Consider the following 25,999-nt stretch of genomic DNA (forward strand, 5'->3'; position numbering starts at 1 on the left):
CTCTTTGACTTCAGTGGGACTTGTTGCATACTTCAACACAACACAAGAAGTACCTTATTGAATTGGAGACACTTTCTGTTATGTTAAGACTCAAGGGCCCAAATTTTCAAATATGCATGCCCAAGGTTAAGGTGTCTTAATAAAAATAGCTTAATTTTTTTTCACATCTGCTGAGCAACCCCAGTTTTTGTTTAACTTTAGAGGGAGCTAAATTAGACCCCTCTTATTTATGCAGTTATCTTTGTTCATTCAAGTTTGAACACTTGGCTTTCATTTTATGACTTATTGTGATAATTAGAACTTTCTTGTACTTTTGACATTTTAAATGAGAACTGCAATATATTTATGGGGCTTTGTTAGATGCATCTAGATTCCGTAGGCATTTTATAATGTCCTCATGACTGTAGTATCTAGCTCTTAAGTGAGTAGGAGCACAGGCAAAGTTCCCATTGACTTAAGTGGGACCAGGATTTCAACCCTGTTGTGCACATCTACATTGCCCAAATGTGACCTCTCTCCTAATTAGTACACACTTCATGTATTGCACAGCCAAAGCTTGAGTCAGGCTATAGAATATATAGATAAAACACCGATGAGTGGCTTTTCTCTCTAATGCCTTATTGATGCCTAGCAAATTTGGGAGTTGAATCTAACAGAACTCGACTGTCTGCTCTCTGGACAATTATACAAATAGGAAGCCTGGTAGGTTTCTGTTAAACTTATATTTGAGATTTGCTTTAGCTCAGTGGGTTTTTAACTCACTGTACTTTCTACAAGTGTATCCTTTGGCAGGTCTGGATATTTTATGAGTAAAATCAATAGTAGCTGCACTACTCTTGAGCCAGACTTACAATTATTCATCTTCACTGTTCTCTTGAACAAGCTAATAGTGTCTTTTTATTTATTACGGTCTGCTACCTTCATCTCTGTTAGATATTTTGTATTGTTTTAACATAGCCTTTATGCTTAATGTTAGACATGCCATGTTTTTCTTAGCTGCTTGACCTTAGATATTGATCAGTGGAATAAAGTTATTGAGCAGCTAGGAACACCATGCCCTGAATTCATGAAGAAATTGCAGCCAACAGTGCGGACTTACGTGGAGAACAGACCTAAATATGCTGGATATAGTTTTGAGAAACTCTTCCCAGATGTACTTTTCCCAGCTGATTCTGAGCACAACAAACTTAAAGGTAAGATCTTTGTACATGTATGTTGTATCATTTTTCATATTGTAGTAGCCTCGTGAATGAAAGTTTAAATTTTGTCCATTGTCAGATGAATCTTTTAAAAAGTTAAACTTTAAAATGTTGTTGCCAAGGGATGGGATGTATGTGCTGGGGTTACTTCTATCTCCTTTTCCTGTTTTCTCCGGAGCTACTGTTGCATATTCTTGTAGTAGCTTCTTTGTTACCCAGAAACAGATATTTTCCTTTACAGCTGACACTAAAACTGCTTAGAGAGGGGTGTGGATGTTGGAGGAAATGTGGGGTGGAGGGAAAAGGCAAAAAAGAAAGCTATTGTTGTAAGCTATGTAGCCAGAATTCTTTTCTCTTTAGAGATCAAGTAATTTACATCCCTTTTTTTGTATCCTGTCTACCCATGCCTTTGGCTCTTTTATCTCTTCATTCTAGAAATAAGAATTTCTTGGTGCTAGAAGTCAGCTGCTACTTAGCACAGTAGACTTGAGGCTCAAAGGAGAATGGAAGGTGCTCACTCTTATAGCCCCTGCCTGTCCACAGGACAGCCTAGGTTGTATCTCAAATGCGGATTTTTCATTTCCACTATCAGCCAAAGAAGGGACTGACCAGCACTATGACCATAGCCCATTTAGGGGTAAGAGGATTCTTGGGAAGAAGAAAGGAGACATTGAAATGCTCAGAACTCCCATCTTTGCCTCTGGGTTTACACATGGAGAATGGTTTCTTGTACCATTTATTTATGCAGTGAGGTAATTTTGAAACAATGGAAGCTCCACATTGTAAAAACACTTGCAGTGATAGAGGCTCTTACACTGAATTAACTGAATTTTAGTATGGCTTCCCTGATATGGCTAGCTCTGCTTTCTACAAGATTTTACTTGTATTTACTTTCTCTAAATATCCTGGCCTAAATAAAGAGTACATTTTAAATTATGAGAGTAGTTAACCATTGAACAATTTACCAAGGGCATTGGTGGATTCTTCCTCACTGACCATTCTTAAATCAAGATTGGATGTTTTTCTAAAAGATCTGCTCTAGGAATTATTTGGGGGAAGTTCTCTGGCTTGTGTTATACAGGCGATCAGACTAGAAGATCATAATGGTCCCTTCTTGCCTTAAAATCTATGAAACCTAGACACTATATATTGAAAAGATATAATCTAGCGTGTCCATCTCCTAACCCCAACACTTCCTAGCTACTACGAGACTTTCTCATACATTATTTTATCCTGTTGAGTTGTGAGTAACTCAAGTGATATGGATACCACCCATTATTTTGAGAGACTGTTCCATAGTTCAGTTCCAGAGTCAGTCAGAAATATTTCCCCCTATTGTCTAGACATTTTTCACACTTTTACTCCTAGTTCTACCTCTGTGGACAACCCTAAATGATTATTTCCCTCTTTAGTATTTACACACTTCAAACTCTTGTAAACTGTTTTTCGGATTCCCTGCCTTTTAATGTCATGGACCAGTACAACTAAATTCAGTTATCCCCTTAATCCCCTTAATTAAATTTGTTTAGCTTCTCTGTGAATTCTTACTAATTCTGTTTCTTTCCAACATTGAGATGCCTAAATACAGCATTCACCTGTAGTTGTAGTTTTGCTGGTGGAATACAGTATAAGGGGTGACTTGCATCCCAGGTTCATTTCATGATGACTCTGTGTGTTGCATCCAAAATTTCATTGACCTTTTTAGGTGAGTTTGCCACAATATTACACTGCAAATTCGTGCCCAATTGCTTTCCTAGTATATCCAGCTTGTTAAAATGATAGGGATATTTTTTCCTAGCTGTACTAGCCCTGTACACTTCCCCTTGTTTAATCACATTTTATTTCCTGTCCATTTGTTTAGCTCCTCAAGGTTTGTTTCTCTGACCTGGTTGGAATTTGCTCTGCCTCACCACCCAATTAGTCTGCTTTTTCACCACCTCCTCCAGATGATCAATAAAGATGTTAAATAAAATTGGATCCAGCACTGATAATTTGACTGTATGGTGGGAGACTTCTCTCTCAGTACACTGGTCGGTCTCGCCTACTTGCTTAGGGTCTAAATGATCGCCATATTTGGGGTCAGAAAGGAATTTTCCCCCAGGTCAGATTGGCAGAGATGCAGGGGGAGGGAGGTTCACATTTCTCTGCAACATGGGACATGGGTCATTTGCTGGTATGAACTAGAAGCCTTTAAATCATGATGTGAGGACTTCAGTAGCACAGCAAGAGGTTATGGGCCTATTGCAGGGGTGGGTAGGAGAGGTTATGCGGCTGCAATGTGTAGGAGGTCTGTGATTGGGGGGCGGGGGAGAGCTCTTTTTTATGGACACACAACCAGCTGCAAAATCCCTCTTGATAGCTGTTCTCTGCTTGCTTTACCTATAAAGGGTTAAAAAAAGTCCCCCGGGTAAAGAAAAGGGAGTGGGTACCTGACCAAAAGAGCCAATGGGAAGGCTAGAACTTTTTGAAATTGGGAAGGAAGCTTTCTCTTTGTATCTGTGGTTGTTCTCCGGAGATGGGGAACATAGCAAGGTCAGGGCTATGACTATGCTATAAGCAGCTTTAAGCCAGGTATGAGAAATCATCAGATTCTACCTAGAATTACTGATTTGAAACCCCCCAAATATGTAAGTAAATTAGGAATGTTTAGAAAGACACGATTCGGTTTATTTCTGTTTATTTTTTGAGGCTTGTGGACTTCTCTGTGCTAACCCCAGATGCTTTTGTTGGCTTGTAACCTTTAGCTGAACCCCCAAGAAAGCTATTTTGGGTGCTTAATTTTGGAATTGCTCTTTTAAAATCTAGCAAAAGCCCAAGTTCCAGATGTATTTTCTTCCTTTTTGTTTTTAATAAAATTTACCCTTTTTAAGAACAGGATTGGATTTTTGGTGTCCTAAATGATTTGTGCATGTTGTTTGATTAGCCGGTAGCACAGCTAATTTCCTTGTTTTTTTTCTCAGCTCTTCCCTGGCAGGGGGGGGGGGGTGAAAGGGCTTGAGGGTACCCCACAGGGAGGAATTCCCAAGTATGCCTTCCTGGGTCCAAGGGGTTTTTTTGCATTTGGGTGGTGTCAGCATTTACCAAGCCAAGTCAGAGAGAAGCTGTAACCTTGGGAGTTTAATACAAGCCTGGAGTGCCCAGTATTAATTTTTAGAATCCTTGCAGGCCCCCACCTTCTGCACTCGAAGTGCCAGAGTGGGGATTCAGCCTTGACAAGGTCAAACTAGATGATCATGATGGTCCCTTCTGACCTTAAACTCTATGAATCTATCAACCTTTTTTCATATTTAGTCCAATTTTCACTCCACGTCACAATGCTCATTAGCAAGCCAGTTTGAATCCAGTCTACAGTTCGGTTGCTCTGAATTCACTCATCCTGTATCTGATGACAGATTTATTTGGGGAGAGGGGCAGGAGGCAATCCTTCATATTAAGGAATAGTTTCTTATCAGATTCTAGTTACCAGGTTTCTCTTTTTTCCTTTGTTTGATGTTCTCTATCACCTGGATGTTTTTTTAGTCCTCTGGTAGCCGTCCAGCTTCTGATATTTTTCCCAGAAATTACCATTCTAATAAATCCATTTAGTCACTGGTGATACATATATCAATAAAACTTATCAGACATGAAAACGTGTCCAGTTCTCATGTTGCCTTCTTTGCATGGACAATGACCAGGTACTGATTACTCTTCCATGTGAGATTTTGTTCTTGTTACATGTGATGCAAATTCAAAAACTCTCTCACCAGTTTTTCTCATTACTTTGACTTTGCTTTTTAATGTAGTATCAGCTTTGCTAAATCCTGAATTCTGTGCAGACCTTAAAACTGTAATTTGTCTGCTCTCTGCTAAGCCTTTTAAGTGTATCTGTTCATAACATTTAAAACATTAAATTAATGGAGATGTCCTATCTCCTAGAACTGGAAGGGACCTTGAAAGGTCATCGAGTCCAGCCCCCTGCCTTCACTAGCAGGACCAAGTACTGATTTTGCCCCAGATCCCTAAGTGGCCCCCTCAAGGATTGAACTCACAACCCTGGGTTTAGCAGGCCAATGCTCAAACCACTGAGCTATCCCTCCCCTCCAAGAATAAAGTAATAATGCATATTGTTAGCATAAACCTAAATAGAAAATTTCACACTCTTGCAGCCAGTCAAGCAAGGGACTTGTTATCAAAAATGCTGGTTATAGATGCTTCTAAAAGAATCTCTGTGGATGAGGCTCTGCAGCACCCATACATCAATGTCTGGTATGATCCATCTGAAGCAGAAGCAGTAAGTACTTGGCTTTGGTCTCTTGTTAGTGGGATACTCTACTGAAGGAAGCAAACTTGGAATGTGGTGATTGATATCATTGCTTGCCATAATAATACACTACATTTCTGACATGCAGCTGTCAGAATTATAGCTGAAATTGGTAGATGTGTTTGTTAGAATTTTCTCTCTAGGGGCCAAAATTTCAGGCAGTTGTAATTCATCTGTATTTCTATGCATAATCATAATGATTGTACCTACAAATAAGACATGCAAATATAGCACTTGAAAATCTCCTGAAAATCAGGCCCTGGATTTATTAAACCAAATATTTGCCTTTGCATACCTGTTACATTTAACAAGAATATGAGTCATTGACTCCTGGGCAAGAAAAGAGGAAGAAGGTATTTTCTAGTTAGGGCAATTTGGTAGTATCTCAACACTAACAAAATAGGAGCCAGAGGCAAAACTCCAGTGCAGGAGCATGTGCTGTCAAATATCACCACTGGTGAATGTGATTTAGGTAAAACATAAAAGCATATCACTTTTTAAACAATTAACTTCCGGCTTATTGAAATAAGATGAAAAATAACAGTGTCTGAACAGAAGGAGGTAGTTGGCTCTGACCTAGTAAGAATTGAAGAAGACACTTCAGCATCGTAAACAGTATTTCATGTAAATGGTGCAACTAGAATTCTACAGAATATTTACAGCTGGCAGAGAAGAAAATGAACTATTGACAGTAAATGCCCCCAAAGGGCAATCAGGCATGGAAGATGCTGTACCTAGGTACAATGTCTCCATTTAGCCCCCTTTGTCAAACATAACTGTAATAATGCAAGGAAAACTATTAATCACTAGGAATCTGAAACATCACATGAAGTATAAAAAAGTGGCCAGACATGAGATGACTATGTTTCTAACAGTTCTGGTGAGGCATGACGCTGTATTTTTAAAAGATTGGGTTGGGATTCTGAAAGCTATTCTTTGTACAACAGCCTTCCTGTTAGGTGATGTGTGTTTTCCCTTTCATTTCACTGTAGTTGTTTGAGTTGTTTATCATGCGTCAATTCTGTTTGCAGCCTCCACCAAAGATACCAGACAAGCAGTTAGATGAAAGAGAGCACACAATAGAAGAATGGAAAGGTAAGAACAACATTTTAAATTTGTCTTTGGGGCTTGCCATCCGATAAAGGATATTGTGTTACCGGAGTTCTGTTAAGAAGTTGGAATGACTAGCAGCTTCAATGTCCTTCACAGCTCAGAAACTTGCATATCATTTAAGTATATGGTAAGGTTAGATTATTAATGATTAGATGATTCTTCTGAATTCATACATTAAGTGACTTGCACATAACATGCTTCCAATTCTAATTAAGTTTAGTTAATGAGCCTTCTTAAAGGCACAATTATGGTATGGTAGTTCTCTTCCATGGCAGAGATCAGGTTCATACAGACATCAGGTAAGATGGTTGGGTCTCTGGCCAGTAAAGCTTGTCCTGCTCCAGGAGATAAGGAACATGTTTTCACCCTTGGCACTTCTCTATCCTAGGAAAATTACTTGTTGCTGATAATAGTGTCAGCTGTGTGTGAAGCTGACCTGGCATTGACCTGGCATTTAACTGCAAGTGTAGCCAAGGACAAGATCATGTTCGGCACTGTTTCTGGAAGTGTGATTGAGGGATAGAGCCATGGCTTCGGGAATAATTTTATTCCTTAATTATGCACCCTGAAATGGTCTGGTTACACTTGGGCTATATCTGTACTAGGGAAACCACACCTCCTTCGAGTAGATGCAGCTGAGTATTCCACTTTGCTGTGTGTGCACACAGCACACCAAAGCCCAAGAAATTTGCCTACCAGTACCCGTAGAAGGGCAGTATTCACACTTCGTGGCCATAGCCCTTCCCCTGGCTACATGAGGGAGTGCCGCCCTGACCCTCCCTCAGTTCCTTCTTACCACCTGTGGCTGGAGTGGGAGCTTTGTGTGGTCTTAACCTCAACCCTTCAGCTAGTTTAGTTTTTTCTTCTAATATGTACTGTAAGTAGTACCCTTAGCATTAGCTTAGTGTTAGTTGTATTAGTTTAGTTTCCTCAGTGATACTCTTACAGGGGTTAAATGTCCTTCATGTGGGAAAGTTATCCCCACCAGGAATCCCTACATGTGGTACTTGCTGTCTCAGCGAGGCCCGTGTTAGAGTGTTGTGTAATCTGCAGATTGTTCAAGAAATAGACTCAAGTGGCTCGGGACCTTTGCCTAAAGCATCACCTGCTTGAACAAGCCATGCGGCCTGCTTCAGAACCAAGGCCCTTATCAGGTCAGAGATCACCCTCCGGTTCCAAGAGTGAAGTTTCGTGTTCTGGAGCAGGCGCCACTCTGAAGAACCAGAGGAGCCATTCCCCATCATCTGCGTGGAGACAAAGGTCACATAAGACCGATTGAGACTGCTCCAGGTCTTGGAGAACCTTTTCCATCTCCCCCAGGAAAAGTGTGGACTGGCACAGAGTTGGTGCCAGTGTGCAGGATGGCGTGGGTACCTCTAACCCTTCCCTGGTACTGAGTAGGGAGGTTAGAAACCCTGTACTATTGACTTGGGTTTTGGCCTCTGCCGCATGTCTTCTGCTTTTCCTTTGTTCCAGGACTTTGTCATCTATAACCCTGTCGACTGAACAAGCCGCTGGACCTTGGATCAGTTGGCACCAGGCTCCAGTGTTCCCCTTTCACAGTTGTGGAAGAAGAGCCGGTACTGGGAATCTCCTCGGCACCTTTGCAGTCAGCACTGCAAATGTTACGATGGCAGCTTTCGCTGCCCTTGAAATTGGTACTGTCAAGCACTCCAGTACCGCTGCTGACTTTGGGATTGACGCCACTTCCGGCACCAGCATGCTCAGGACCAATGGTACTGCTTCGTTCTGGATGACGGACAAGTCAGACTGGTTACTCGCTGCCTCTTATCTCGCTCTGCTCTCATTCCAGTGATCCTGAGGCTCCTCGGCATCCAAGTCAGGGTCGTTATCCCCCCCACACACACACACTGTCCATCGCTTGACCAGCATCGGGGGCCTTAGATGGAGTACTGGGATTGGCGCTTGTCTCGTGGCTGGCCCGGCGCCGATTGGCCACCAATGCCTTATCCATGCCATTGGAATCCGTGGGGTGTTCCTTGGTCACGGAGGTCCCACTCTTTGCCTCAGTCAAAGACGAGATCACCAGCCATGTCTGTGGTGGTGACCATCGATCTGCCACCAGCCCAGGCACCAGCACTCCTCCTCCCTGCGGAGCCTCCAGAGTCATCCCATCCAGATCCATCACCCCTGGAACAGGATCTGGCTTTAGCCCAGTTAAAGGCCTCATCTTTGTCTCTGGACGATTCTGTGCTGCCTGGTTCATTCCTCTTTTGGTACTGGAGGATTTTAAGGTATACTGATACCTTTTGCAACCTGTAGCTGCTTCTCTCAGTATCCAAGTGGAGTTCTTGCAAGCGAACAGCCACAAATTAGTGGATAGCCTGCAGCCGTCTGCCCCTGGAAGTGTCTCCCTCCCTATCAATGATGTGCTCCTTGAATCTGCTATGGCCTTCTGGAGCACGCCGGCTTCGGTACCACCTGCAGCTAAGCGCTTGGAAAAGTGCTATTTTGTTCTTGTGCAGGGATCTGAGGGGTTTTACTCCCGGCCAGCACCAAATTCTCTAGTTGTAGCTGCAGTGAACAACAGAGCCACACAAGGATAGGGGCTCTAAACGATTGGGCAGGGAGGTTTACACCTCCTTTTCCTTACAGATGCGAATTCCTAACCAGCATCCAGAGAATGTTTGGCAAAGTGTTCCCTTTGTCCAGCCCTCGCCAACCAGGTCAGTTGTTACTGACATCTCCCAGATGGGTTGCGGGACTCACAGGGGCTGTGGCCAGAGGAGGAGGCCTCAGTCCATATCAATGTGCTGGAGCTTTGGGCCATCTACAATGCATGTCGCACTTTTCAGGATTGTATCAGAGACTCAGTGGCTCACATGCTTACTGACAATACCGTCACAATGTGTTATGTGAACAAACAAGGGGGAGCACTCTCCAGGTTGCTCTGCCTACAGGCAATTGGGCTATGGCAGTTCTGCATTGAGGAAAACATTACCCTGATAGCCATTCACTCACCCGGAGTTCAGAATCATCTTGCGGATCCATCTCAGTAGGTATTTTTTCCCTATGTCACTAGTGGTCCCTGAAGACCATGTCCTCTGGGTCACCTTCGGAGCTTGTGGTATCCTACAATTGACTTGTTTGCGCCACAGGACAACAGGAAATGTCATCTGTTCTGTTCCTGAGGGGCCCTCAGTCCAGGCTCCCTGTCCCACGCTTTCCACCTCAGCTGGCAGTTAGCTCTCCTGTACACCTTTCTCCCAATCCCAGTCATCCCTCAGGTCATCCTCAAGCTCAAGGTCATTCTCGTTGCCCTGGCGTGGCCGAGGCAGTGCTGGTTCTCCGACCTTCTCACACTGTCTATTCAGCCTTCCATACCGCTTCCTCCCCATCCCAACTTACTCACTTAGAACCATGGCTGCACCTTGCATCCTGCGCTCAGTTCCCTGCATCTAACCAAGCGGAAACAATTTTTGGTGTGGTCATTAGCCCACAGAATCCAGCCAATGCTGTCCTCTATCCAGGACATTCTGGAGTACCTGCTGCACCTTCAGGCATTGGGGCTTGTGTTTAGTTCATTGAGAGTGCATCTGGCAGCAATATCAGTATTTCATCCACCACCACCACCACCCCGCTCAGGGAAGATCAGTCTTCTCCAGTGCCATGGTAGCAAGATTCTTACAAAGGCCCCTTCATCTACATCCTCTATTCCTAGAACCAGTCCCTCTGTGGGACCTTAACGCCATCCTAGCAGCCTTAATGAGACCTCCGTTCAAACCTCCTGTTCCACTTTTGTGTCAGAAAACTGCATTCCTGGTAGCGATAACATCTGTAAGGAGAGTGTTGAGACTTGAAGGCTCTGATGGCAGAGTCTCCTTATATACAATTCTCCAAAGATGAAGTGACTGTATGACTACATCCTAAGTTTTAGTGTACAATGGTTTCTCAATTTCATTTGAAGCAGGTGGTATACTTACCTGTTTTCTTTCCGAAGCTGCGTTCATCTCCGGAGGAGATGTGTCTCCATACGTTAGCTTTTTATCTGGACAGGATTAACCGTTTCATGCTTCCCCTTGTCTGTTTGTGTCATATGCAGACCACATGAAGGGTCAAGCGGTTTCTTCACAGACAATGGATAACATCCTGCACATGAAATAGCTTTGGCTCGCCCCCTGAGCGGGAGCGAGCTCATTCTACGAGCGTGCAAGCAACATCCATTGCATTCCTCAGTGACGTTTCCATATTGGATATTTGCAAGGCTGCTGCGTGGTCATTGATGTATATGTGCATGAAGCATTATGCCATAACCACATCTTCCAGCCCAGGGTGGATGCAAGCTTTGGTAGAATCATAGAATATCAGAGTTGGAAGGGATCTCAAGAGGTCATCTAGTCCAACCCCCTGCTCAAAGCAGGACCAATTCCCAGCTAAATCATCCCAGCCAGGGCTTTGTCAAGCCGGGCCTTAAAAACCTCCAAGGAAGGAGACTCCACCACCTCCCTAGGTAACGCATTCCAGTGTTTCACCACCCTCCTAGTGAAATAGTTTTTCCTGATATCCAACCTGGACCTCCCCCACTGCAACTTGAGACCATTGCTCCTTGTTCTGTCATCTGCCACCACTGAGAACAGCCGAGCTCCATCCTCTTTGGAACCCCCCTTCAGGTAGTTGAAGGCTGCTATCAAATCCTCCCTCATTCTTCTCTTCTGGAGACTAAACAATCCCAGTTCCCTCAGCCTCTCCTCATAAGTCATGTGCTCCAGACCCCTAATCATTTTTGTTGCCCTCCGCTGGACTCTTTCCAATTTTTCCACATCCTTCTTGTAGTGTGGGGCCCAAAACTGGACACAGTATTCCAGATGAGGTCTCACCAATGTCGAATAAAGGGGAACGATCGCGTTCCTCGATCTGCTGGCAATGCCCCTACTTATACAGCCCAAAATGCCGTTAGCCTTCTTGGCAACAAGAGCACACTGTTGACTCATATCCAGCTTCTCGTCCACTGTGACCCCTAGGTCCTTTTCTGCAGAACTGCTACCTAGCCATTTGGTCCCTAGTCTGTAGCAGTGCATGGGATTCTTCCGTCCTAAGTGCAGGCCTCTGCACTTGTCCTTGTTGAACCTCATCAGGTTTTTTTTGGCCCAATCCTCTAATTTGTCTAGGTCCCTCTGTATCCGATCCCTACCCTCTAGTGTATCTACCACGCCTCCTAGTTTAGTGTCATCTGCAAACTTGCTGAGAGTGCAGTCCACACCATCCTCCAGATCATTAATAAAGATATTAAACAAAACCGGCCCCAGGACCGACCCTTGGGGCACTCCGCTTGAAACCGGCTGCCAAGTAGACATGGAGCCATTGATCACTACCCGTTGAGCCCGTAGAGCGGTCCTGCACTCCTTGTTTAGGTAGACTTTGAGCCCCGCCTCTTGGAGCACGGTACTGCTTGTGAGTCATTTAAGAGGAATACACAGCTGCACCTACTCGAAGAAGAAGAAATGGTTACTTACTGTAATTGTGGTTCTTCAAGATGTGATGCAGACGTGTATTCCATGACCCACCCTCTGTCCCCTCTGCACTGGAGTCTCATTTCCAGGTGTTCGGAGTGAAGGAACTGAGGGTATGTCTTCACTACCCGCCGTATCGGCGGGTAGCAATCGATTTATCCGGGATCAATATATCGCGTCTCGTTAAGACGCGATATATCGATCCCCGAACGCGCTCACCGTCGACTCCGGAACTCCACCAGAGCGAGCGGCGGTAGCGCAGTCGACGGGGGAACCGCGGCCGTCGATCCAGTACCGTGTGGACCCCAGGTAATTCGAACTTAGATACTTCGACTTCAGCTATTCTATTCGCGTAGCTGAGGTTGCGTATCTTAGATCGATCCCCTTCCTCCCTCCCCCCCAGTGTAGACCAGCCCTGAGAGGTGGTCATGTAACCAGCGGAGGAAACTATTGCCGTGAGGTGTGAACTCCACCCCTCTACCAGTACGCCTAGGCGCACACACATCTAAGTGGAATCATGTCTGTCACTTGTCAAAGAACCACAGTTACTGTAAGTAAACGTTTCATTCAGTTGCACTCAGGGGAATCTTCTAGTAGACAAGGTTCCAACAGCTTCCAGTGTGTTTACTGACATGTTAGTTAACCCTTCTAAGGAGCAAGTTTTAATTAACATGGTAGCTTTTTATTTAAAAGAAAGCGACCGTTCTCGCTGCCTAGAGTATTGCTGGACTTGTACTCATGTACATTAGGACTAACACCAGTGCTGATGAAACAAAGTTGGCAAACTGCTGAGAATACCTTTTTCCCCTAAAATTCCATAATGTAGACAAGACCTTGCAAGTCAGCTGCAGTCCTTGATAACACTTGTTGTCAGAGAGGAGTAACTTTCCTAAGCTTGGGTGCACATCTGTATTGTGCTTCATGACCTTCTGTTATGGTAGTAAAACTTCTCCATTCTAAAAATGCTTTGGAAAAGGAATGGCAAAGTATTCACTCTCCACTTCTAAGGCCTCCCTACCCCCGAGAAACCTGAACTCTTTCTTGCTCCTCTCCCCTGCTTTCTGTAGAGGCAGCATGCTGAGATTCTGGGGGAGCAGGCCCAGCTTGTGGTGTGTCAACAATAAGCTTTGCAGACTGAGCAAGGAGTAATCTCTAAGGCTGGGGACTGGGGGGCGTCAACTGAGCCTCCCTGCTAAGAGACGTTTTTTCCATAATGCCAGTGATCCACAAGAGAGGTCTCAGGAAACTAAGCATACAAATAGGCTTTCCCCTGTAGCCAGAATATCAACCCTACTCCCTCTTTAGGGTGTTTATGCCTTCCGTTTACATTTCTCCTGAGGGGAAAATTAGTGTGCTCATTTGCATTTTCCTCTTTAAGGAAACAAGCATTGGCCTATGTCCAGACTAATCTTCTGATATGAGTCTCGCTTCTTAATACCAAGTTCATATATATATATATTCTCCTATCATGCCATATTTGGTTTTTAATCTCTCCTTGCTTCAGTCACTTCTTATCATCACTTGCACTGTCTGAAAGAGGCTCAGCCGCCTTTAGTTTTACAGATCTTCCTCAGCTGTTTCTTCAAATGCTTCAATTTGATATACATTTCTACTGTTAAAGGTGGATTTTTGGTTCCATGTAGATAAGACTAATCTATTATCATTGGAGGGGAAATGGGGAAAGTCATGACTTTTCATGGCACAAAGTAGAGATGTCACAGTTTTAGTTGAAGGAAAAAAACTGTATTAATTATTTTTGAGTTGTTTGTCATGGAAAATTAAGAGGTCAAATCTGTTTTACAACAAATTGTTTTAAAAACTTTCAGTAATATCTGAAAACCACCCTCTACTACAAGACAAATATAGAGCCAAATGTACAAAAAAACGGAGAAGCATTGCTGTGACTTGCAAAGCCCATGACTCTCGATATACCACAGCACCCCTGTACCCCAAATGCCTAGTGTTTGTCACAAAAATCATGTTCTCTCACATATAACATTACTTGCAGAAGGTAAATGTAGGACAGTGTTTCTTTTCAGTTAAACGTCTGCACCCACACAGGCGTGAAAGCTTGTTAGCTGTACCTATGGCAATACCAAGGCCTAGCACCAGAGCAGTAACTAAAGCCTATACATTCTTTCTTGGTTACCTGCATGCATGATCATGAAGCCTTCTGTAAAGCCTCTACCCTTGAATTTTTTTGCACAATACCCATTGTATGTTCACAGAACCTATGCAACACAGAGATACTTTCATCTGCTGTTTCTGTATACTACCTAGTTGATACTAACCTTATGACTTCAATCATACAACTGATAACATTATGGTAGGTTTTGAGATATTGTTCTCAATAACTTTGTATCTCTTGGATTTTAAAGAATATGGTCGCAGCAAGTGGCAGCTACCTCTTATAGATCTGCACTTTTCTGTATCTCCTCCAAAAGTTATCAAAATTCATTGCTAAATCAGAAAACAACGGATAGCAAATGTCACACTTTTATCCTCTTGTGTGTGTGTGTGTGTATCTGTACATATGTGTGTATATATATATATATTTATACGTTATGTAACAGTAAATACACCACTCACTCTTTTGTGATGAGAACTGAATGCAAACTTAGTAGAAAGAAGTCCTCGATCCAGGCCTCTATTGTTGACAATTGACTTCAATGCATTACTGAATCTCTGTGGTTTTAAAAGCTTGAAAGAACAAAGAAGGGACTTTCATTGCTGCCTCCTAGATTTCTTGCTCTTAGATTTTGTGTCATTCACTGCACTGGTGAGCAGGCAGAGGTAAATGTTTTTGTTTGTTGTTTGTTTAGAAAAGTCTCTTTACAGATAACCAGAATACCCTACCCCCAAACCATGCCCCCTCTCCAGTTGTACCTTGTGATCTAACATATGACAGGATTTGGATGGCTTAAGGTTACAGACTTGGCGAAAGTAGTCCTGCCTTGCATTGAGGAATAACAGGCACAAAGTCCCTTCGCTATCAATTATATCTTGCAGAGGAGCTCAGAGCAGCCAGCATTTTCTTCCGTACACGGGTCACATGCTGTGCCTCTTGAGCCCTTTGACCCTGTGTTTCATATTGCAGATCCAGCTGTCAAAGTAAAGATGTAGACGGTCCCACACCATAACCATCTCCTGTTCCTCTGCCATGGCAGGCAGGTTTGGAACCATGTTTTTCTACTTGCAGAGTTTGCTTGTTTACCTCAAATTTCTAGTTAATTTTCAGTTGTTTGGGGTTTTTAATAGGATTAGTGATAGAATCCATTAAGATGGATCCAGAGAAGCATTAAAGTGTAAAGTGCTGCATTTACTGTGTGAATATAATGCATTGAATGGACTAGTATCCTTTTAGGTGCTTAAAATACCTGGGAGAAAGTTCAGCCTTTACTGCCAGAAAGAGAAGAAAGTAAGAGGGGTGCTTCATGGTCCACCTCTGGACGATTTCACTGTGCATGCAGATGCCAGCTCTGACCTGCTAGCATAAGAATGTATGGCCCTTGTGCCCACCACAGGCTTACCGCAGATAGTCTGGAGCCCTTTGCCATTAGACTCTGGACATAGTCTTCAACATGGGGGTCGGGCTAGAGAGGAAGGCTCCACTAATGTTGTTTGATCACCATCACCTCATGATTGAGGCCATGGTTCTTCCATTTCCCTCTGGAGGTAGGAGATGTGCAGTTATGAGCTTCCCAAGGAGACTGAAGTAACCTCCCAAGGGTTCTTTGAAACACAGTACGATATCTCAGTCCTGCCCGAGTGCCAGGTGTGGGTAGCCACCTGGGTTGCTATGCTACCCCAGTCTGTTGTCTCTGACCATTGATAGTGGCTCCTAAACAATCTCTTCCTCCATATTGCACTCAGAAATCACTTCAGTTTGCCACTTTTAATCTGTCACTGACAATTTGAATCTAAGGCATTGGTCCTTTTCTTCTGCCAGTGGTTCTACCCAACCAAAACCTCCTCTGGGTGGTCAGCCATCTTATCAACCTAGAGCACCCCTTGCTGACTGTTGAGGCTTTTAATCGCCACAGAAAAGGATGATCTGATCCAGAGCGGCTTCTGGATATTTATGGTGATATTCAGATCGGGATGGTACAGCCATACCACTATCCCTTAGTGAGTCTCAGCCAGTGTGCTTGTGCCCACCCTCATCTGACCTGGGCCTGTGGATATTGTAGCTGATCAAAGCTAGTGGGGTATATCTGAGCCTCCTGTTGGAAAGGGTTGTCCACACATCTCAAATAGGGTTAGCTGCCAGCATCTCTCAAACAAGTTATGGCTAGGCCTCTGCTAAGAAAAAATGATTGGATGAGAATACCTTGGTTAGCTATCATCCAGGATTCTTTAGGCAAAGATACCTGGGAAGGGAGAGGCAGGCCAGCATCAGTAACATTTAACACTTAGGTTGTCTGAACACCATCAGCGCATCAGGGTTGGCCATGGCATGATTTTGCACTAGTGGGGAAAATCAGTGATGGGGTTGGGGTGGGGGAACATTTGTTCTTCAAGAAATGTTATGCTTTCTGATGCAGAGCTGTCTTGCAACTTTGCACATAACCCCAAGTGTGCTTCCAAGAGGATAGTTATGGACTTATATAACACAGTCTGCCTGTCTAGCGAAGAATCATGGTGTTGCTGGGTACTAGCTCTTCTCAAAAATGTTGCCTTGAGCCATCCTAATTCCAGCTAGATAGGGCCTTCTGCGCTCCTTGTTTTTCCATCAGACCTGTTCATCTGTGCAGGAAGCCTCCGTAACATTGAGTGAATTGATTGCCTCAGCCTTGTGGCTCTACTTCGAAGTCCTCCATCTCAAACCGACCTGGACAAAATCAGCTACCAAGCAGTGAGCAATTTCAGTGCATTCCGTGAGCTCCAAACCTTTGAAGTTGCAGCAGAATGGTGCTGGAAACTGGTTCATCACTTTCAGTTCTAAATATGTTCCTTTCTTTTCTATCTTCTTTGTAGTCTAATATTGTCTAAAAATAATTCAGAAGAGTAATAAGCCTACGAAACTGGAATATTAATTTGAATAAGATGTGCATTCATCGTTATCAGTTTGAAGTAATGGATTGGTATAACTACTATTTTTGTCATGTTTACAGAGTTGATATACAAGGAGGTCATGGACCTGGAGGAAAGGACCAAGAACGGGGTTATACGTGGACAACCAGCCCCTTTAGGTTGGTTACAATAAAAGCACTGTACAAGCCTGCCCTATGTGGTAAGCTAGAAAGGCGCAAAGCTGATTCAAGAGTAATAGTTAATATAGCTCAAAGTATGAGTCTAGAATTTCAAGAACACTTGGGCAGAAGTTGCTTTCAGCTAATTCACTTCCTGAGTGATAATATTTGATGCCGGTGCTCTGCTTTGGAAACATAAAGCACTATATAGCGATTAGTTAACTAATCCTCCCAACACCCCCATGAAGCAAGGCTTTGGGGCAGGGACTGTCTTTTTTTTTCTCTGTTTGTCCAGCAACTTGCACAATGGGATTCTTTCCTATGACTGAAGGTATAGCTACAAGGGAAGCAGAAACCCTCAGAAGCGAGACTCAGAGCCTGGGTCTACAGCCTCAGGCTCGTGCTATGGTGCTAAGAATAGCTGTTTAGACATATGGGCTTGGACCCACTCACACCTCGGCTTCACAGCCCGAGCTCCAGCCCAAGCTGAAACAGCTGTCTGTAGCACTGTAGCATGAGCCCGAGTCTGTAGATCCAGGCTTAGAAACTAGCTGTTGCAGGTTTCTGCTTGCCATGTAGAATACCCAAAGGCTCTTAGGAGCCACCACAATACAAATAAATAATACCCCCATTTTACAGCTGGAATACAGTGCATCTGGGCCAAGGTAACACAATGCATCAGTAGCAGAATTCAGATTAGAAATTAGAGTTGCTAACCCTCTCTGCTCAGTCCATTAGATCAGAGTCTCCCAAAAGGGTGATTAGCTAATGAGGTTCCAGTGAGCATCATCAGAGAAAGGCATTTAACCAACAAGCTCACTCCACGGTGGATGCCAAAAATTAGCCTCCTAAATAAGCTTGGCCTGAGTTTCAAAAGTATTTAGTGCCCATGTTTGTATTTCAGTTAGATCTGTCTTCCGCCTGCAAACTCTTATAGCAACAGTGCCTGGGCCTACCTGGCCAATGTAGAAAACTGCAGTGTGATGGCAGCCTTTACCAAGCCCTCCTGAAATCTTGGCTGATCCTGATGAGCATGCTGCTCAAAGTGCTTGTTCCCATCCTTTTAATTTTGGGGCTCCTGACACTGCTCCATGAAATACCCCTTTTTATTGGCTGTGGTATTCTCTCCCATCAGCAGCTCCTCACTATCTGACATTAATTTCTTTGTATCCTGCTCTTGGGAATCCCATTATTTTTTTTAGTAACTTTACTGCCACAGTTCAATAGCTCATGATTAGACATGGGACTTGTAACTTTATAATATACCAAGTTTCTTTCCTCTTGAATTTGCTTTAAAATGCTCATTGTAACTAAGTTACATCCCTGCATAGCTACTATAAAAGTATACTTTAACACTTGCATTTAATGTCTACTAAATATTGAGATCAAATTTCTCACTTGTATTGTTTGCCTGAATAACTAGTTTCTAAACAAGAAAGTGCAGAAAGGCCTTCAGAAGCCACTCTTGTATTTTTGTATAAAATACAGCTGGGTCATTAGAGTACCCCCTTTCCATGGTTGGAGTTCTATGGCACAGGGTGGGATAATAACTGCCATTGTCTCCCTATGTAATCTTGAGCACTTCAAAGTGAGTAAAGCACCAGGAGTCCTGACTCCAACACCACAATTTTCTCAGGTAGCCAAAGTTCAGAAGTATTGAGGATGAAGCCGTTCCCACTGAGGTCATGGAGCTGATGAATGCTCAGAACTTCTGAAAATTCAGCCATTTTTAGGCCTAAGTGTATAGTTAGGAGCCTGCTTTTAGGGTTTTTCAAGATCTTCTCAGGCTTCTGTAGAACTCCTTGCCATTACCTCCTTTCTCTCTCAGCCACACTTGTGAATTTGGCACTCAGCTGTAAGTGTTTATCTCAGATTTACAAGCATCCTGTTATGGAAGACACATGGTTTTTGGCATAGATATAACCCTTCACTTAAATAAAAAATCCTCAAATCTTATTTGAAATGGACTCCAAGAAATCTCTTAGCAGCTTCTTGAGTGGCAAGAAAAACGAATGACCCTTAGAGCGAGAAATACCAATGCAAGTATTAAACCATGCAACTGTATCTGCAACTGATTTGCTGTTTTGTTTCTCATAGCACAGGTGCAGCAATGATCAATGGTTCTCAACATCCGTCTTCATCATCATCTGTCAATGATGTGTCTTCAATGTCAACAGATCCAACATTGGCCTCCGATACTGACAGCAGTCTGGAAACATCCGCTGGACCTCTGGGCTGCTGTAGATGACTACTTGGTCTTTTAGGGGGGAGGGAAGGGGAGTCCTTTAGTCATTGATAGGGCACCTTTAAGAAAATCAGTGGTATTATTTTTGAGTGTTTTTTCAAAAATAATTGTAGGATTCATTTTAAAGTGCTGTAATTTTAAACTGTAAGTTGTGTTAAAAGCAGCCACAAAAATGTATTTTTTTTGCTGTAATTAACTCTGTAAAATATTAAACCTGATAATTTTATCATGGTTTTTAAAAAATCTGCATATTTGCTTTACTATTATGCTGCTGATCTTTTTTTTACTGAATTTGTAAGATTTGTTTGATCAAAGCACATATTAATGTTCTCTACCGTATCATGTATTATTTAAGATTTTATAGGTTTTTCAATTTTTTTATTAGAATTTTTTCCAAATGTTTTGTTCATGATTATCCTTCAAAGTTATATGCTTGGTCACTTACCCATGTGCAAGAGAAAATAATACATTGTAACCTGTTAGAGCTTTGGGTGTAGCTACTCTAGTGGTAGCAGTGAACACAGAATCCTTTAATTCTGTCTTCTTGCCTATAACAATTGAATAAAAGCAGCAGTTAGTGAATTTCATTAGGGAAACCGTTTATGACCCTTGGCAAAGTCACCTCATCTGAGAGGCAATATAAACATAAAGCAAAGCATATCTTTATAGCTGCAGAAGTATCCAGCCTGCCAAAAGGAGATGGTGGCAGAACTGTGGCATGCTGAAGCTTATGATCTCAAGGAGGATACTTCGTGAATAATACATTGCAATGCAAATAAACTGTTTACTTCTACTAGCTATTAGCCTGTTTTTGTACACACAGAACAAGGTATACCCAGGATATCTAGATTGCCTACAGATTTCCCTGTTGCTGTAGTTCTACATACACATAGCATGTGGTTCTTTGGCATTTAATTTCCTTCTTATTTTCTGTGTTAGGATAGAGCAGTTCTATGTTGGGTGTATGTATGGAAAACCGCCAGCTTTTTGATCACTCTTTCTTCACCCAAAGTAACTTATTCCTGTAAACCAATCACTGGTGGGAGAACCTCAGGTTGTAAGATTTCTGTAGCTAATGCATTGAGAGCAATATATGCCATGGTAATGGGGGGGAAATAGCAGTGCTGGATAAATAGTTTTTCTCTTTCACTTAACTATCAGACCATCATAGCAGAAATCTTAAAAATGGTTCTTTTAAAGCCATGAATATTCAGTATCTTTCAGCATTGAAGCCCCAGCTGTCAGTGCTTTTTAAAAAAAACAAATGTAGATCAGTTGCTAAGTAGTCATGTAAAATGGTGCTGATCCTTACAGAACTATGTTAACTGTTTACATTTTATATTTACAGAATGATTTGTGTGTAACTGACTGACTTTGTTTATGAATGAGTAAAACAATCATCCAGAATTTATTCCTTTGAAAAGTGCAGATTTCTCAAGAACCTAAACTATATTGATTGCCTTGTGTAGATAAATATTTTGTGTAGTGAATAAAAATGTGAAAAGGGGTTTAAATTAGTGACACCTACAAAAATGAACTTTTAAAAGAAAAGCACAGGAGTCTTGCCAGGCACAAAGCCTAAGAGAATGAATAGATATAGCTATTGAGATCATCCAAGAATGAAACATGCTGCTCAATGTCTGTTCCTTTAGAATTTGTTGGATAAATAGAATAAATATTCTTTTTAAATTTATAATTGGAAGAGGAAAAATTGCCTTTACCCACTTTCTTCCCCAATTATGTTTTACTGTTTTCAATATCTAACAGAACTTAGACTTTTTAAAAACAATAAAAAGGGTTGCAAGAAATGGTAATGTCTCAAAGAAAGCTGAGAGTCCGTTGTTAAAGTGCAAAGTTGTATTTTCGTTGCCTGGCTAGACCACTGGTAAGTGATGGTGTGAAGTTTTGCTGTTCTCACTTAAATCAGATATTTCAATAGTGAGCTTTAAAACACACACTTATTAAGGCAATTATTTTTACAGAACCCCACCAAACTGTATGTTACCTAAAAGCTGATAGGCCACACGATGGGGATTGGAGCACAGCATACTTTTTCTTGTTGTATTTGGACCAACAGGGCAGTTTATTTTGTGTCTATCGAATTTTAAACTGTGACATAAAGCCAACTGTATTTAGTCATGTATTACAGGATAACATCATTATATAGGCCTAGATAATGTTCTGGTACACTGGTGTATACATCCAGAGTAACTCAGTTACAAGTAATGAAATTACTCCTGATTTATGTCAGTGTAACAGAGCAGAATTTGGCCCCAATCATTCTTGTTTTAGCGGAATTCGGGAATGGCAGTCATCTCTGGTATGCACGCACCCATCTTAGATTCCAGTTCACTTAATTGCTCTTATTTAAGTGCTCTTAAATGAGTTTTAGCAAGACAATTTATTGGCTCCTCTCCCTCCTCCCCCCCATTTTCGATTTCTCTCGTGCTGCCCGCAGTAGGTACTGGAAGTGAAGAGACCATTCAGAGAGCAAGAGACCACTTCAGTCAGAATGGGGCATACCAGCACCCATAGTCCTCCTGGGTCCCACCTTTCTAATAAGTATTCAGATTATTGTTGTCTGTATTTTATGCAAATTAGGTGCCCATCGCAGGCTCCTGGCAAATTTCCAGTGAAGCCTGCTCAGCCAGGCAAAGTTAAAGCTCTGCAGTTCTAAGCCATTGCAACAGTTTGCTAGTCTGAATTCTCTTTTTAGTCAGCGAAATTCATTTTATGTTTCAAGGACAATAAGCGGGTGGCTAGCTAGAATTGTCCTGTCCATTGCTGTTCTCACATTATGTAGGTAGATGTCTAATATCCAATGCACGTTATACTTTCTGATGTGCTATCATTGAACTTGGTTTATTATTTTGATAAATAGTTCCATAATGTTTCCATCCCAACAGTCCGTGCTAAAAGATACACAGCTTTTCCACCTCTAGGACTCCAGCTGCAGTCTAGCCCAGACTAGTAGTGAATGAAAGTGACCCACATCTAATGTCCTATGTAAATTGAGGTGGACACCACCCACCTAAGAACTGTATGAATTCTCACACTTTTTGGCTAGTTGCAACAAGTCCCAGGACTGAACAGACAACTCCTAGAAGTGGGTCCTTCCAGGTCAGTGTTAAACACACTGGTGGAAGAAGTTTGTACTGCCTTTGCCTGTGCTTCTACCGGTTTTGTGTGTTGAGGACTTCACTCAATGCAACACAAGGAGCCAGACTGTCTTTATCTTTCTCATCTTATATAAACTTCTGTGTGTTTGTCAGCTGAAGTCCATTTAAATCACACAACAATACTGATTGGTTCAATAACCCTATATGCTAACATGGTTAGGCCCAGTCTCCACCAATTAACTCATTCGGGTAAAAGGCCCAATCTCTGACCCAGGGTAACTTTTTCAGATTGGGGATCTAAATTAGAAGAGAGTTGCTGTATATGGGATAGCAGCTTTCATGGTTTAAATCCCCACAAAACAAAAGAATACTTGTACAAATTATCTATGAAATGCCAAGGAATTTGTTTAGGATAGAGCAAGCCTTGATTTTTACAAGTTATGGTGACAGTGCCCTCTACTGGTATACTACACAAGTAAGTAGAACGATGAAGTTAGATGTGTAGATTTGTAATAGCAGCATTGGCCCCCAGACGAACACATTCCAAGTCAGAATGCAAGATCTAAGCACCTGACAGGCCAGTCTCTGGTCTACACATGACTATGCTGGTCCCACACTAAACATACAATGCACACATCTCAAACTTAGATACACTACTATAAACCATCAAAAATACTAGTAATACACATGAACAGTCCCTTAAACATAATATTTCAGACACTGTCAATTCAGAACATTTGGGAGGAAGAACATTCCAGTTTGTGTCTGGTTTTCATGACTTGAGTCAATGAAGTAGTCCAGGATGGACTGCCAATATCTGAATATTTTTCTAACCTGCTTTATAGTGGTTTCTTTTATTGTGTTAGCTCATTGTATGTTCCCGTTAATGTTTCAGTTGACCTACTTTTCCCTACATAGTTATAGTAAGTTGGAAGACTGGAGAATGGAGATGAATTAGAAGTCATCTGCATTTTTCAATAAGGCTAGAGAGGTTCTTAATGGAGGAATATGTTGTATTTGTAACTCTTTTCAAACTTTCCAGCTCACTTAATTGCTCTTATTTAAGTGCTCTTAAATGAGTCTCAGTAAGACATTTTATTGGCTTCCCCCATCTTACATTTCTCTGCATTACAGAAATTTTCTTTGACTAAAGTTAACACATTTCCACTCCCACTGCTTAAAAGTGAAACTAGTTTATTATTGAACTACCTCACACAAACTTTCTCTGCTTTCTTGAGTAAACAGAGCTAACCTTCACTATTGGATCTACCCTGAATGTGAAATAGAAAGTACATTTCCCTTTTTCAAAAGCCCAACCTATTGGCCAATGTTGAGACAATATCAGTAAGTATGTATCATGTATACTTCCCGTACGATGTTCATGTGTAATATATAGCTCACGTACAATAATGTACATCCAGAAAATTGTGTTAGATGTAAATTGGTGAATTTATTATTGTAGTCTGTTTTTTGTAGGTAAAAATAACTTACTAGTAATATCAGTCCATCCTTTACATTTTACAAAAGGAATAATTCTTGGTAAGCTTTGCATACAGATGAATTACTTTTGTAGGCCCAATATCTAGTCTATTTTTGAGAGTTCTTAAACTTTTAACTTTAGTAATAAGTTGAGCAAAACTGGCTGAATTCTCGTGATCACTCCTCCTGCCCCCTTGAAGTGCATTCTGTCCTGGGAAGTGTGGAGGGGAAGGACACACCTTTTAAATATGGAAAAATTACAGTTAGTTTTCTTTCCCACTTGCCACCCTCCCCTTCCCCATTCCTTTCTACCCCTTCCCAATAAGCCACTGGTGGGGAAATACTGAGATCATTGTGGTTTTTATCATCCATGCCATTGGTCATTACATGTGCACCACTGGAATGTATACATTGTTATCTAGTATGTCAATTGGTTATAATGATATTTTAAATAAAAAAGGATAAAAAGTTGTTTGATGACCACTCTGTAGTTAGTGTTTCTTCATTGAAGCTCTGGGGCTCTAAAGCACCATGTGGTGAACTTCATAGGACAGTTGCCATTTAATTTGTATTTGCCTCAGTCGTTTGGGAGAAGTCTCTTTTCATGGTGGGTATGTCAGCCTGCTTGAGTGCACAGCCAGACCTGTCCGTCGCTGGCAACCGGGGAATGCACCATCCGCTCCCTCTCCCACCCGTTTTGGCTTTCACAGCACTCCCCTTGCTCTCCCGAGGAGAGTTCCAGTGTTGGAGGTCAGAGTTCTGCCTGCTGGTGTGATTCAGGCTCTGATGCTCAGCTGTGGCCTCAGACTGCATCTCCCCCTCTGCCGCACTGTCCCTGCACTTGGCTGGGGAGAGAACCAAAGGCATTTCTGCAACTCCTCCTCCACCCTACTCTGTCAAGTGTCTTGTATGGGAACAGCGTCTCCTGTTGAGTGGGGAGAAGGCAGTGTGTCCTGGTCAGGGCTGGGGTGGAGACATTGGATCTGAAAGGCTGGCTCTGGGGGCAACTGGTTCCTCCTCCAGAGGAGTGACACAAGATGGCCGTGCAGCAGATGGAAGGTGGCACCTGCAGCCATGCTCCTGACCGGAGTGGACACTGGACACAACACAGACCCCGATGCTGGAGAGTGCGGTAAGGGTCTTTGGGTCCCTGCTCCCTCCACCTGCCACCACCTCTAACAGGCTTCCTGGGGCTTCCCTACTGCTCTCCCAGGCAGCGGCTCCAGGGGTTCAGGCTCCCATTTTAGGCAAAGTGGGCCCAGGGCTTCAGGTTTGTGCAAGGCCCATTCTCACACTCCAGCCTACTCTTTGGGAAGCCCAGACAGGAGATGGGACAGCAAGATCTGCCTCTTTGAGAGCTTCTCAAATATTCTGGGTGCCTGGCGCTCCCTGCACTGCTGAGAGAGATCCCTGTGACGGTGCCATGGGGAAGTCGGCATATGAAATCGGTTCCCTATCTTAATGCAACTTTCTGCTTTCTTCTCCCGCACACCCTGGAGAGTTATTTAAACTGAGAGATTTCTTACAGCCACTGCTGTATGTCTATAATGGGTAGAGCATTTCTAGAGGAAAAGGTGCCTTGTAAATGAAAGTTACCATTAATCTAGTCTGTGTCACTTTACTCAAGTGTATGGGGACAGCTGTATTAGCAGCATGTCCCCTGAGGAAACTCTGGTAACTTAATGATGACTGCTGTTTAATTGCAATAGCATTAGAATAAATTGTTAGCAGGTGCCACATAGTTGACTAATGTTGATAGCAAGTGTGACAATCTAAGCTCAGCCTGAGGCTTTGGGTATAGGTGGCTTTGGTTTTGGTGACATCTAGTCAAACAGTTCCAGATCAGAGAACGTATGTGGCTGTGGTCTAGCTGAAACTTTT

General features: G+C 42.6%; 1 protein-coding gene across 7 annotated transcripts in view; it reads left to right on the forward strand.

The window, feature by feature from the left end:
- Positions 1 to 24,601, forward strand: part of MAPK8 (mitogen-activated protein kinase 8) — a 138,688-nt gene extending 114,087 nt beyond the window's left edge. For 5 of the 7 annotated variants that reach the window (XM_008173056.4, XM_005307312.5, XM_065551611.1 and 2 more), the window contains 5 exons: positions 1,011 to 1,193; positions 5,345 to 5,469; positions 6,531 to 6,594; positions 17,198 to 17,275; positions 19,378 to 24,601. In XM_008173056.4, coding sequence (XP_008171278.1) covers positions 1,011 to 1,193; positions 5,345 to 5,469; positions 6,531 to 6,594; positions 17,198 to 17,275; positions 19,378 to 19,523 — 596 coding nt within the window. In that variant the 3' untranslated portion in view covers positions 19,524 to 24,601. Of the gene's footprint in view, positions 1 to 1,010; positions 1,194 to 5,344; positions 5,470 to 6,530; positions 6,595 to 17,197; positions 17,276 to 19,372 lie in introns of all 7 variants that reach the window. The other 2 variants (XM_065551614.1, XM_024109687.3) reach the window with 1 other exon arrangement.
- Positions 24,602 to 25,999: the final 1,398 nt, after the last annotated feature.

This window comes from Chrysemys picta, chromosome 7 (genome assembly GCF_011386835.1).
Source record: "Chrysemys picta bellii isolate R12L10 chromosome 7, ASM1138683v2, whole genome shotgun sequence".
NCBI classification, from domain to species: Eukaryota; Metazoa; Chordata; order Testudines; family Emydidae; genus Chrysemys; species Chrysemys picta.